Source organism: Prionailurus viverrinus, chromosome B3 (genome assembly GCF_022837055.1).
Source record: "Prionailurus viverrinus isolate Anna chromosome B3, UM_Priviv_1.0, whole genome shotgun sequence".
NCBI lineage: Eukaryota > Metazoa > Chordata > Mammalia > Carnivora > Felidae > Prionailurus > Prionailurus viverrinus.
This window is the reverse complement of record NC_062566.1, coordinates 40,974,542-40,988,499: the sequence shown is the minus strand read 5'-3', so window position 1 is coordinate 40,988,499 and position 13,958 is coordinate 40,974,542. Positions and strand designations below refer to the sequence as shown.

At 44.3% G+C, this 13,958-nt stretch overlaps 2 protein-coding genes across 2 annotated transcripts in view; one reads left to right on the top strand and one right to left on the bottom strand.

Moving 5' to 3' along the window:
- The window catches only part of CCNB2 (cyclin B2), a 33,887-nt gene extending 31,151 nt beyond the window's left edge, over positions 1-2,736 (top strand). The window contains exons 8-9 of the mRNA XM_047864632.1: positions 1,240-1,350; positions 2,457-2,736. Of these exons, the coding sequence (XP_047720588.1) occupies positions 1,240-1,350; positions 2,457-2,567 (222 nt within the window). The 3' untranslated portion in view covers positions 2,568-2,736. The remainder of the gene's footprint in view (positions 1-1,239; positions 1,351-2,456) is intronic.
- A 6,848-nt stretch (positions 2,737-9,584) lies between these two features.
- Positions 9,585-13,958, bottom strand: part of MYO1E (myosin IE) — a 211,984-nt gene continuing 207,610 nt past the window's right edge. The window contains exon 28 of the mRNA XM_047863927.1: positions 9,585-10,677. Coding sequence (XP_047719883.1) covers positions 10,601-10,677 — 77 coding nt within the window. The 3' untranslated portion in view covers positions 9,585-10,600. The remainder of the gene's footprint in view (positions 10,678-13,958) is intronic.

The following is a 13,958-nucleotide window of genomic DNA, read 5'->3' as shown; positions in this document are numbered from 1 at the left end:
GGATTGAGCCCTGTGTCAGGTTCTACGCTGAGAGTGGAGCCTGCTTAAGATTCTCTCTCTCTGCCCCTCTCCCCTGCTCACGTGCACTCCCTCTCTCTCTCTTAAAAAGTAAGAAAGAAAAAGATTAAATTATGATTTATCTTCCCAATTAGATTGTGCATATGAGACAGATGTACTTTGGCTTTTAGAATTTTATCACAGAACTGAAATAAAGTTAGGTTACCTGTCTTCACACATGATAGATCTTACTGTCAATCAACAACTGTCCTTTTGCTTGACCTTTGTTCTCCAGGAGGCTAGGTCACAAAGCCTCTACCCCTAGAGGCTTCTCTGCTCTCTGTTCTCCAGTGCTTAACTACACAGTGCCCAACGAGAGAATCCTGGGCAGTCTTTAGTTCTTCTGGATTTTGTAGATTAGATTGCTGCCCACGGCCTAATTTATTCTTAATAATGAACCTCTTTCCCTAACAATATGGGTATCAGCTCTGTCCAGCTCCCCACCAGCCACTGTCCAGTAGGGCTTTGATTGGGACGGGGGGGGCGGTGGTGGTGGTGGTATGTGTGAGATGTGCTTGTCCCAGGTCTCTGCCATTACTCTGAAAGGGGCTTTCCTTTGCTGGGTTTTATTTTTACTCTGCCCCACTTTCCATCCCCCCACCCCCACCCCGGTGTGGTGATAGAAGCATGAAAGCTTTGTTACTTGGAGTACCCTACATACCCCTGCAACCTTTTTAAAAATAATAATAGGGGCGCCTGGGTGGCTCAGTCGGTTGAGCATCCGACTTCAGCTCAGGTCACGATCTCACGGACCGTGAGTTCGAGCCCCGCGTCGGGCTCTGGGCTGATGGCTCAGAGCCTGGAGCCTGCTTCCGATTCTGTGTCTCCCTCTCTCTCTGCCCCTCCCCCGTTCATGCTCTGTCTCTCTCTGTCTCAAAAATAAATAAATGTTAAAAAAATAATAATAATAATAATAATAATTATGGGAACTTTGTCACTTGATTTAGCTGAAGTTGCACAGTGTCTTAATTTAGTCTTGCTCAGAGCCAGAGTCATCTTGCATTTACTGGCTGCTTTGCTGGTACAATGGTAGTGTTTAGGGCTGTTACTGAATTTTACAAAAGTAAGAATATCATTGTATAGCTTTTATGCAAGTGATAAGTGATGTTAGCATGTATAAGATGTGCTCTTCTAAAGAAGCGGAGGCTTTATCTTGCACCTTCTCTCTTCATTGTGTTCCAGAACTTAAAACAGCAGTATTACACTGGATACACAGAGAATGAAGTATTGGAAGTCATGCAGCACATGGCCAAAAATGTCGTGAAAGTTAACGAAAACTTAACGAAATTCATCGTAAGTACTCCTCCCTCAACCGTGGAAAGCATTAGATTATGGGTTTTGTGAATGAGAGTATGTGTACGTATGTGCGTTTGCGTTTTCATGTAAACGTAATATTGGCATATGTGAGAGTCTGTTTTAGCACGAACTCTTTTCTAGTCCAGCAGGGGATGGAGCATACTGACGTATCTGAAAAGCAGACTTTCTTCAAAACCAAGTAGCTAGGCTAACCAGGTCCAGGCCCCAGGTAGTCAGCCAGATGGCCATTCAGTGTGTCTCCCCACCTTGTCCCAGCATCCTGGGCAGGGCACTCAGCATCAGGGAAGGCGCTCCCCATGTCATCTGGAACAGCAAGGGCCCACGTCAAAGGGCTCTGTGAAGACTCGGGTTTTGGGGTGGTATCACTCAGGGCCTTTGTCCAGGATCTTTTGGGACAGTGACCAAATCATGGTGAAGAGGGAGGGGCAAGAAGCCCATTCAGAAAGCCTCCTCGGGGTCTGGTATCTGTCTCTGTGGGGCCCACCTGAGAGGAGGAGTCAGAGGAGATTGGGTGCTGTCCTGTGCTTGTGTGATGCCGAGTATCACCACAGGTGTGGTGACAAAGAGCAAGGCATTTGTGCCAAGCGTCCTCACCCCCGATTCCTTGCATGTAGTTTCTGTATGATTTAGCACACCATGGAAGTGTGACATGTTTTCAGTCCTTAGGGTATTGTTGTCTGGGACCCGCTAAGCACTGGTTGCCACTTGCTTTTATTGCCAGTTGTTGCTGCCGGTCCTGGCAGACCTGTTCTGTCGTGATGGTGCTTAGGTATGATAAACACAGCTCCTACCTCCCAACCCTCTGGCAACATAGGAGAGAGAGCCTGCTCCTTGGACCTTGACACCATTTATTCTTCCATCACCTGTGCTACCAGCTGGGCTTTATCCATTGCTAGGTATGGAAGGAAATTGTCGGGTGCAACACATTATGACCTCAGAGCTCTAGCTGGCTTCAGTGATTCAGCATCATCGCACTAGTTGGAGATTGTGGGTCTGGCCCTTAAATACTTGTGAATTAGACTAGGACCATGGTATAAGGTAGGGGGTCCTGATGCATGCTTAATCACAGATGACTTCTGCAGGCCATCAAGAATAAGTATGCAAGCAGCAAACTCCTGAAGATCAGCACGATTCCTCAGCTGAACTCAAAAGCCATCCAAGAGCTTGCGTCCCCTCTGATGGGACGGTCCTAGGCTGCCATGGCCCTCGGGGAAGAGTGCTTCATTTGTGTGCTTTGACTTGCTGATTTGGAACTCTTCACTTTGTACATAGTCGTCTGGTCTATTTCATGAAACCTTTTCTTAGACCTATTTTCTGAATGTATATTGAGGAAAAATAAAGCTATTAATTTTTCTTCAGGTATCCTATGTGTATTTATTTGTGTATTCTATAGTGGAAAGAAGTGAGTGGAAGCTTGGGTTGACTAATTTCTTTCTGAGCTATTATGAGAAGCATGTAAATTATTGCCTTTATGGCTTTGGGAAAGATCTTTCTGCCACTTTCTCAAATGGAAAAAACTAGAACTTGGCTTCAGTGAATGCTAACCCATTCTTAAACTTCTGAGATATAAGAAGATTCATGATGAAATTTGAAAACGGGAGGATAACTATGACCGTTCCTTTTCAGAATGTACTCAACTATTTTCTCATTCCTATACAGGAACGCCTGGCCCACTGGGCTGAGGGCTACCAGAAGCAGCCCTCACAGTATGCCTCTCCTTCAAAGGCATGGTGGGGACCAGGAATGTCAGTCCTAAGGGGCCATCACTGGAAAACAAAAACGGGTCTGTGACACCTTGTTAATGTTGAAACTTGGAATGCATTTTCCTATTTCATGGGTTACTATTGTATTTTTTTGGCGGGCAGTTGATCACATTTAGCATTATTCTCTAAGTGTGAATGCATTCGCAGTCTCCAACCACTAAAAACAAAACCAAAACACATAAAATAAATGAGTGTCTTACAGCAACAACTTCCCAAACTATTAGCTCAGCACATGTTAATTGCTTTTTGAGAAAAAGGAGCTAGTCAAATACATTCAGGAAACATTGCAAACACATTACGATTCATAAAGGCTCGGAGAAGCTTTGCAGTAAACTCTTAACTCCGCCGTTCCCCAGTCCAGAGTGTGGTAAATGCTGCCTTCTTCGTGACAGTGAGATGTGCAGGTGCTGGTTCTGAGACTCAGCTGTGGCTTCTGGTTGCCCTGGGAGGCGAGCCTGGCTGGCTCCAGCTAGTGCTCACTTCCCACCCCTCTCCCTAGGCAGGCTGGGCCGCCTAAGTAAGTCTTTATGTGCGTGAGCACTTGGAGGAATGGGAGTCTTCTGTGTTAAAGTCCTAGTGTAAAGCTTTAGAAGTATCTCTCTTTGAGTGAGACTCGTTCCCATGGCAGCCTTAGGCTGACTTGGGTCACACATGTGAATAGTAATGAAGTGAGACCCTGCGAGGAAGCTTTTGCTTCCCGGGGATGCTTGAGCTCCAGCTTCTCGTCAAGAAGAGATGGGTTTTGTAGACTATTCTGAGACATTTTATAGCTTCTTTATTACATATTTTGCTTAGTTAAATATTAAATACCCTGACTCAGGAAATTCCTATTTACAGGATGTCATAAAAAAAGACCTTTAAGATCCTTCCTATGTGCCATAGCAGGCATCCAAAACTAAAGTGTTATACTTATGAAATAAGAAATTACTACTGTAAAAGTACAAATCATAATATAAAAGCATTGCAACTAGAAAATGAGGTGATGGAACCATAGTATTTGAAGAGCACAGATGCTGAAGCTGCATCGCATGGGTCTGAGTCTACTTAGCAACTATGATCTCTGTGCCTTGTTTTTGTGTCTGTAACATGGGGGTAAGAGCATCTACCTCATAGTGTTGTAGTGCAAAGTAAAGTATGCCATGCCCTTAGCAGTGTCTGGATGTGCTTGAATGTTAGTGGCTATTATTATAAGGAGGTGGACATTGGGCATTCAAAGATATGTTAGGCACAGCTCTTGCCTGTCAAAGCAATTTACAGGGGCATTTGGGTGGTTCACTCGGAAGCATCTGACTCTTGATTTCGGCTCAGGTTATGATCTCATTGTTTGTGGAATTGAGCCCCATGTCAGGTTCTGTGCTGACAGCATGGTTTCTGCCTGGGATTTTCTCCCCTCTCTCTCTACCTCTCCCCTGCTCGTGTGCCTGCTGTCTCTGAGAGAGAGAGAGTTTGCAAATTTATAGCTGTTGAGTCCTGTTTGTGAGTTTTTCTTTTTTTTTAATTTTGGTTTTTGATTTTTGAGAAAAAGATATTGGAAGTTGAAAGGTTGACAATTAGACTATCAAGCTCTTTGTTATTTACTTGATTGAAGACAAAGATGAAAAGCATGGGCATTGGGATCAGATCAGGGGTCAATTGATGGGTTCCTCTACTTCAGAGCTGCATGACCTTGGGCAGGGTAGTGAACTGCACTGATCCTTCTCATTTGCTAAGTGGTTTTAGAGTAGTTCATGCTGGTTAGAGGGGGCGGGTGCAGTACTGTAGGCAGGAAAGGCATCAAGTAGTTGGTAAGAGTAAAAATAAGTTCCTAAATTCAGGAGCAACTGTGAAGAACAGCTAGGCCTCTGGAACGACACAAAACAAGGCAGGAAACGGAGTGATGTTGCAGAATGGCTCCCACTCTTTGACCATAAAAGTGAAAGGTGCCAGGAACATCATCAGGTTCTCCACCAAAGATGCATCCTGTACACACCGTACTCCCGAAACTGGACTCTGACCCCACCTGGAAATGAAGCCACTGTAAAAGTAGCAAGTAGAGGCAGGGCCAGCCTTTAGTCTGCCCAGCTTCACTCAGGAGGTCTGCGGAGTTCAGAGGGAGTCCGGAAGAGAAAAGATTTGGATTATGTATAAGCCCTGCTCTGTGGCAAGTCAGTGATCATCAGTTACATGGATGCATAGCCATGTTGTCTTGTACTTGTTCTTGTGGACATCTCTGCCTGGAAGGAGCCATGCCTGAAGGAGGAGGAAGATCTCTCCCTGGTGCCTGGGATAAGCTGCTCTCCACACCGAAACTAACTGCCCCCAGCAAGACTCTCCCAGCCTCCCTGGCAGTTGAGGCCACATGACTAAGTTCCAGCTGCTGGAACCTGAGTGGACATGGTATATGCACTTTGGAAGGAATGTTCTTTCTTTATTTTGATGTTTACTTATTTTTGAGAGAGAGTGTGCAAGCAGGGGAGGGGCAGAGAGACACACACACACACAGAATCCAAAGCAGACTCGAGGCTCTGAGCTGTCAGCCCAGAGCCTGACGCAGGGGTTGAACTCACAAACCATGAGATTGTGACTTGAGCTGAAGTCAGATGCTTAACCGACAGAGTCACCCAGGCACCCCACAAGGAATGTTCTTTAAAAAGGAAACTGTTGGGGTGCCTGCGTGGCTCAGTCGGTTGAGCATCCGACTTCAGCTCAGGTCACGATCTCACGGTTCGTGAATTCGAGCTCTGCGTCAGGCTCTGTGCTGACAGCTCAGAGCCTGGAGTGTGCTTCCGATTCTGTGTCTCCCTCTCTCTCTGACCCTCCCCTGCTCATGCTCTGTTTCTCTCTGTCTCTCAAAGATGAAACTGCTTCCCATCACCTTTCCACCCCATTAGGGCTGGGCTTGGTAATGGTGGTATCAGGTTTGACCAGATGGGCTGAGACAACACGTGTGCATGGTTTTCACACCTGTTGGGGGAACAGGCTTATAAAAAAGGCCTCACCCTTTGCCCTCTCCATGGGCATAGTCTTGCTTCCCTAAGCACTGTGGAAGAGATGACCCTTTTGCATGATGTTTTCAGAGAGCCAACTGCGCTGCCTGCTCTAACCCGTTTATTAGTACTTAGTCCCTCTGGTGGTTCTCAAAATGTGACCTGGGGTCCCCTGGGATATCTTGAGACTCCTTCAAGAAGGCCATGAGGTCAAAACTATTTTCATGATAATACTAAGATGTTTGCCTTTTTTTGTTCTTGTCTGTCATTAGTGTAAGGTGGAATCTTCCAGAGGCTATGAGAAGTGATGATGTCATCGCTCTGGTGGTTAGTGGAATGTGTATGTGTGTTTGTTGGTGTTTTAAAATTTTCTGTTTTAGGAGCTCCTGGGTGGCTCAGTCAGTTGAGCAACCGACTTCAGCTCAGGTCTTGATCTCATGGTTCACAAGTTTGAGTCCCGCATTGGGCTCTGTGCTGAAAGCTTAGATAGACTGGAGCCTGCTGCAGATTCTGTGTCCCTCTCTCTCTGTCCTTCCCCAGCTTGTGCTCTCTCTCTCAAAAATAAGATAAACATTAAAAAAATTTTTTTTTAATTTTCTAATTCCTCTTATGGTAAATACAGATAGCTATAACAGACAAAAGCAGAACTCTTTGAGGTCTTCAATAACATTGAGGAGTATATTTTGTTTTATTTTAATTTTTTTTTAACATGTTTATTTGAAAGAGCATGAGCAGGGGAGGGGCAGAGAAAGAGGGAGACACAGAATCCAAAGCAGGCTCCAGGCTCAGAGCTGTCAATACAGAGCCCGACGCGGGGCTTGAACTCACAACTGTGAGATCATGACCTGGGCCAAAGTCAGACACTTAGCCAACTGAGCCACCCAGGCTCCCCTTTTTAAAATTTTATTTATCTTTATTATTTTTTTAAATGTTGATAACATTGAAGAGTATAAAGGGGTTCTGAGGCCAAAGGGTTTGAGAACTGCTGGTCTATTGCTCCTTTGAACATCTCTGTCCTAGGGAACATTCAAGCCTGCTCACTTGGTCCTTGGTTACTTTAAAACCTTTGGTTGAAGGGATCTGTCACATCTGCACCCTGCATTTTCTACTTCTGTATATGTATATGTGTGTAAGCATACCATCATTCCAAACAGGATGGGGTATTGTAGAAGGCAGGGGTGGCCCCTTGATCCTCTTTACACTCTCCCAGGTGAAGTGACTCCCAAACTAACCACACGACTACTTAGCTGAACAGTGAACAAAATGGCAGGCCTGGCTAGATACGGGGCCAAGAGAAGCCTAGGATAAGGACTTCACACCTATAAACAAGTGTTTACTCCAAGCATCACTTGTTGAGGACCCCCTTGGGCCTGGCACTAGGCGAGGCTTCTGGGTGCAGAGGTGGGGCTTACTCTGTGGTCCTGAGCCAGGGCTCTTCCTGCTGCTTGTCCAGAGGTTGGACTCAGTTCCTACGCTGTCACCTAGAGCCTGAGGGGTCCTGGTTACACTCCAGTTTTAAAGGCCAATCATTAAAAGTAGCCAGGATTGATTTTTCTCCCCATTTTTAAAATTTTAAGTTTATTTATTTGGAGGTGGGGGAGGAGGGGGCAGAGAGAGAGAGAGAGAGAGAGAGAGAGAATCCCAAGCAGGCTCTGCACTGTCAGCCCAGACCCCGATGCGGGGCTCAAATCCAGGAGCCATGAGATCATGACCTGAGCAGAAATCAAGAGTCAGATGATGCTTAACTGATTTAGCCACCCAGGCGCCCCTGGGTTATTTTATGCTTTAATGCATAACATTAGGAAAATTATGTAAAGCCATTAGTTTTTTTTTTCAGTATAGCTAACACACAATGCTACTGTAGTTTCAGGTGTACAACTTAGTGATTTGACAAGTTTATACATGATGCTGTGCTCACAAGTGTAGCTACCATCTGTCCCATTACATCACTTATAGTACCATTGACTGTATTCCTTATGCTGTGCCTTTTATTCCCATGACTTATTCATTCTGTGATTGGAAGCCTGTATATCTCCCTGTCACCTTCACCCATTTTGTCCCCCCAACCTCCCTCCCTCCCTCTTCCAGCCACCAGTTTGTTCTCTGTATTTATAGGTCTATTTTTGTTTTTTTTTCCTAGATTCTACTGATGAGTGGAATCATATAGTGTTTGTCTTTCTCAGTCTGATTTATTTCACTTAGCATAATACCCTCTGGGTCCATCCATGTTGTCTCAAATGGTACAGTCTCATCCTTTTTTTATATATACATTTTTTTTTTAAGGAGTTTCTCAGTGATTCCTTCCACTGCCCATCAAGGTCACCTTAGTTCCTCCAGAGCTTGAGCTAATATTTATCCTCAAGATAGCCCTTTTCAAAATAACCTATGCTTAACTCAGGCTGTCCTGTCACTTGACCCCAAATTCTTTTAAAGTTGGTCTTCTTTTATCCCAGGACTGATTTTCAGGGGGGAAAAACGAGCCCGCCAAGGGTGTGTGGTAACAATGGAAGGTGATCTTGGCAGTCCTGCTTGTGAGAAAGCCGCCTGCGTGTTGAGGCTGTGGGGGGTCCAGGATGCTCCTTCGTTCGAATTCTGGTTCTAGCGCCTTCCTCCCACTTTGCGTGAGTCCAGGAATGTGAAGATCCTTTGTCAAATATTAAGAGACTCTTGGTGTAAACAGGGATTACCTTTTCTCGTGTCATCACATTATGGCTTTATTTTCCTTTCAACTGGTCACAAAATGGAACGGAAATCTACTTTAAATGTTGTTATTGTTACCAAATGAAGTTTGCTCCCTGTTCTTGAAAATGCAGAATCAAATGGTTTACTTGTTCCAAATTCAGATCCATTTGTTTCCTTATATGAAACCCCTGATAATTTTTCCCACGGACTCGAGGATCTTGGAATGACAGAAAGGTGTGTGCTGGTCAAACCCTACTTTCCCAGTAGCTTCAGAATGGCCAAGGCAACCTGGAGGAGAGGCAGAAAGGTGAGTGTCCCCTGAAAACCATTCCCTTATCAATAGATATTACATCATTACTGCAATAAACACTGCATTGGTTTGCTAGGGCTGCCTTCACAAAGCGCCACAGACTGGGTGGCTAAACGGCAGAAACTCAGTGTCTTACAAGCTGTGGAAGCTGGAAGTTCGAGATCTGTGTGTGGTCAGGGCTGGTTCCTGAGGGCCTTGAGGGAGCGCATCTGGGCTGGGCCCCTCTCCTTGGCTGTAGACGGCTCTTCCTTCACATCATTTTCCCTCTGCGTGTCCATGCATGTCCAAATGTCCCCTTTTTATCAGGACACCAGTTATATTGGCTCATGGCCCACCCTAATGACTTCATTTTAATTTGATCATCTCTATAAAGACCCTTGTATTTCCCAAAAAGGTCATATTATGAGGTCACAGGCGTTAGGGCTTCACCATGTTTTTTGGGGGTGGGGGACACCATTCACCCTATAACAAATGTCACAAAAGAACAGGTAGTTCATGATTCCTTTATTTATTTAGGAGTTAAGGGGAGGGGCACAGGGGGCAGAGGAAAATTACCTACGGGGAAAGGATTGGGAAGGGTTTGCAGGGGCTGGGCTAGAAAGCAGTAACACTGATTCTATAGTTGAAAAGGAGTAGTGCACATTTGTAAGTACCTGGTGGGAGTTTTGTAATAAAACCTACCTTATGAATAAGTACAGTGGAATACTACTTAGTACATTCATACATGTTGCTACCATCTTGAGATTTTTACATATACAGTATATGATCTGTTTTTATAAATGTACAGCTTGAAAAAAAGAGATCCTTCTTATAATAGGTACAGCATTAAACACAAAACCAACATGGGCCAGCCACATTCCAACTGAAGACCCAGAGAAAGCAAGGCCAACAGCCCAGCCCCTGCTTAGCCTGGCAGCCTGATGGGTCCCGGCAAAGTGTAAACCAGCTGCCCTCTGCACCTGCGGGCTCAGCAGGCCACGCTGGCCCTTGGCCTTCGCATGGGAAGTGCCCGCTCATGTCAAGCCCGGCCTACAAAGAGGGCAGGTCCTCCCTGAAGGAAAGTGGCAGAGAGGAATGTGTGTGTCAGGTAAGGAAAAGAGGGAGGAAATAAATGTGCTCTTTGACTAAAGGCACTTGTCAGTGGCCGCCTACAGCCATTCCCTGGGCCTGGTGAGCGAGCGGGGTGCTGTTTTGATAGAGCCAACAAGGTCCAAGTGGACCTCGCCTGTCCTCTCACCAGGTTTAAATACAATAAATAAATCTTAGTGGGTGGTGGTTTTGCCCTCCTGGGCTCCTATGAAGAGGCTACCTTTTAGGATCATTTATGCAGTGACACTCCCTGTCCCCAACCCAGCTTTTCAATGTCCTCCATGGGGAAGGTGCCAGAAAAACTCCAGGCCTTGGAGAAGGAAGCAATTGCTCGCTATGGATCAGAAGGAGAGCCCCCAAATGTCCCCTTCCCTGTCTGGAGCTCCTTTGCCTGTGCATTAGAGTCTCTGTGCGCCTCAGATCTTGGTCACATAGTTGTTGGGGAACAGGCCCTGCTTGCCTCGTAGTCGACCCGTCCACCAGCCAGAAGGATCTGCAGGAGACAGAGGAGGCGAAAGTGAGGGTGAGCAAGGCAGTTGTGCCTGGGCCAAACACACCCTGTCCTGTGGGCGCATCACAGGGCAAAGGTGGTTTGGCTCCTTCTACGTTCTTTTTCCTTCTTTATTTTCTTTTACATGAAAGAGTCTTTTGTAAAAAGGAGCCCTTCCCCCTCGGCAGACATAGCACTCGAGGCCCCGTTCTAGGAAGATCCTGCTCCTGCACCTTGAGGCTTTGCCTGACCGCCCCTCAGGGCCTAGGTCTGCCAGCCCCAGTGCGTGGTGGGGCCACGGGAGGCTGGTGGGTTGTGGTGGGATGGTCCTGCCCCCCCTACCCCAACTTTTCGTCATGGGGGCTACTCCTCCACTGCACCGTTCCCACTCCTTCCTCCAGTGCAGAATCTACTCTGGGGAGAAACTGATGCCCAACACTTCCCACGTTAATGCCAGACCCTCCACCAGTGAGAAGTATGTGCTAATGTTCTTCCAGACCCTCCTCTGTGATTTTAACTGTACACACACTCATCTTAAACAGCCATTCTGTATCTTACTATTCTGCATCTTGCTTTTCAATACTTAATCGCTATCATCTTTCCATGTTTGTATCTCATTTTTTAAAGGGCTGCACTGTATGCCATGATTTATAGAACCATTTCCTTACTGATGGACATTTTTTCCCAATTTTTCACTATTGATGGAATAAACTTTCACATATATATCTTTATGTCCGTGTGCAAGTAGGTCTGTAGGATAGATTCCTGGGTCAAAGAATATAGCCCTTTTGGGGCACCTGAGTGGTTCAGTTGGTTAAGCGGCCAATTTTGGCTCAGGTCATGATCTCGGGGCCCTTGAGTTAGAGCCCCGCATCGGACTCTGCTGACAGTTCAGAGCACGGAGCCTGCTTTGGATTCTGTGTCTGCCCCTCCCCTGCTCGTACTCTGTCTCTCTCAAAAATAAACAAAAAAAAAAAAAGTCCCTTCAAAGAATACAGACGTTTTATTTTCTAAGACAATATGATTCATTTTTGTAATATGTAGTATTCTTAGATGTACTGTACATAAACAGTAACAACAGCCACCCAGATCCGTTCTTTTTAAAAATGCTTATTTATTTTGAGAGAGAGGGAGAGAATCCCAAGCAGCACAGAGCCCTCCATGGGACTCAATCTCATGAACCATGAGCAGATCGCTTCTTTGAAGGCATGCAATATTATATATTTTTTATACTTTCAGAGATATTTCATGTATATTAAAGTATTTGTAAAAATTACCCCTTTTGTACACAAACAGTAGCAAACTACACATTCTGCACTGTTTTTAACCTTAATAATATATACTAAAGACCATTTCATATCAGTTTATAAAGAGTTTCCATATTCTCTTCCAATAGCTGCATGACTTACTATCATTTGCCACCTTCTCTGTTGTTGGCCATTATTTAAAAACAATTTTTTTTAACGTTTTCTCATTTTTTGAGAGACAGAGTGCAAGCAGGGGAGGAGCAGAGAGAGAGGGCAACACAGAGTCCAAAGCAGGCTCCAGGCTCTGAGCTATCAGCACAGAGCCCGACGCAAGGCTTGAACCCATGGATGCAAGATCATGACCTGAGCTGAAGATGTACACTAAACCGACTGAGCCACCCAGGTGCCACTGGTCCCTACTTTTTTTTTTTTTTTTAATGTTTACTTATTTTGAGAGAGTGAGTGAGGAGAGGCAGAGAGAGAGAGAGACAGAATCCCACATAGGGCTCTGTGCTAATAGCATGGGGTTTGATCTCACAAACTGTGAGATCATGACCTAAGCTGAAATCAAAAGTCAGATGCTTAACTGACTGAGCCACTCAGGCTCCCGGGTGTTTATCTTCTTAATTAGGAATTCTTTATATATTAGTGGATTTGTCATATGGGTTGCAAATATCCCCCCCTCCCATTTTTAACTAACTTTTTATATTTTAATATTTAAGTAGTTGAAGCAAATGATATTTTTACAGCTTCTTGATTTTCTATCACTTTTATAAATATTTCCCACACTGATATTAAAAAAGAAAATTCTCCCATACTTCTAGGACTTCTGTTTATACATTTAAATATTTATTTATTTAGGATTTATCTTGATGGAAGTGGTTAAATGTAAATTCAAAGTAATTATATTGACATGGGGTTTTAAAATTTTGATAAATAAGTGTTAAATTTCCTTCCCAAGTCTATTCTAGCTGTAAGCTATGAAAGAAGGTACCTTTCACCCTGACTTACCACAGATACTATAGTCCAAACTATTTGCAATGACCAAATCCAGAAAGTTCTTAAAACTTAAAGGCTCATGTAATTCATTTGATGGCAAAACCTGACCTGAACTGAGTTTGTTTATGATGTCTCTTCCGACAGAGGGTGAATGCTCAGATGTTGCACAGCAGAGATGCTGAGTTTGACCCAGGCTGTTGCCCTGGGACCACCAAGTGTTCTAATAGGTGGTAATATCTCCTATACACACACACCATTATCGACTTTCTAACCGTCTCTGGTTTCTAAAACTCAGAACTTAAGGATTTGGAAAAGGGAGTGTGACCTGCATCTTATTTCAATCTTCTGCTGGTGTCACGGGTGGAGTTGTTAGCTCTCCTTCACTGATGGGTAAAGGGTAGGGAACCTCTCCATGCACGGTCTCAGGAGCCTCTGTCCACTTTTGGACTGGACTGTGTCTTTTTATTCATGTGGGGGAGCTATTTAGAGGTGTAAAATGTTTTTTCCTAGCCTGTTTTCTATAATTTAACTTTGTGCTGTTGCAATTCACTATACAGAAGATTTTAATTTAGCCTTTTTATGAGGTTTAAATCCTCTATGGTTTTTGGGTTTGATGTTCTCCATTGGAAGACTTTTCACCCCCAAAGATTAATGTAATATTCTAGGTTTCCTTCTAAGATTTTTATAATTTAGATATTTAATTAGTCTGATATTTTGTGTATGAGGTAGAGCTTGAACTTTATTTTCTTATCAAAATGGAAAGTAATGCCTATCCTTTCCCCTGGTTTCAAATGCTACATTTATCATATATTAAATATCTGTATACACATGGCTATATTTCTGGATTCTATTCTGTCTCATCTATATGTCTATTCCTGCACTCACACCACACTGCATAAATGAGAGTGATAATTTATAGCATTTTTTGAGAACTTCTAGGACCCTACACTTGACACAAATATGTAATTGTTTTGATTATACCCAAAATACATGGTATTTCTAGAAAAATCTGAAATATTGAGAACTGAAAAGAAATAA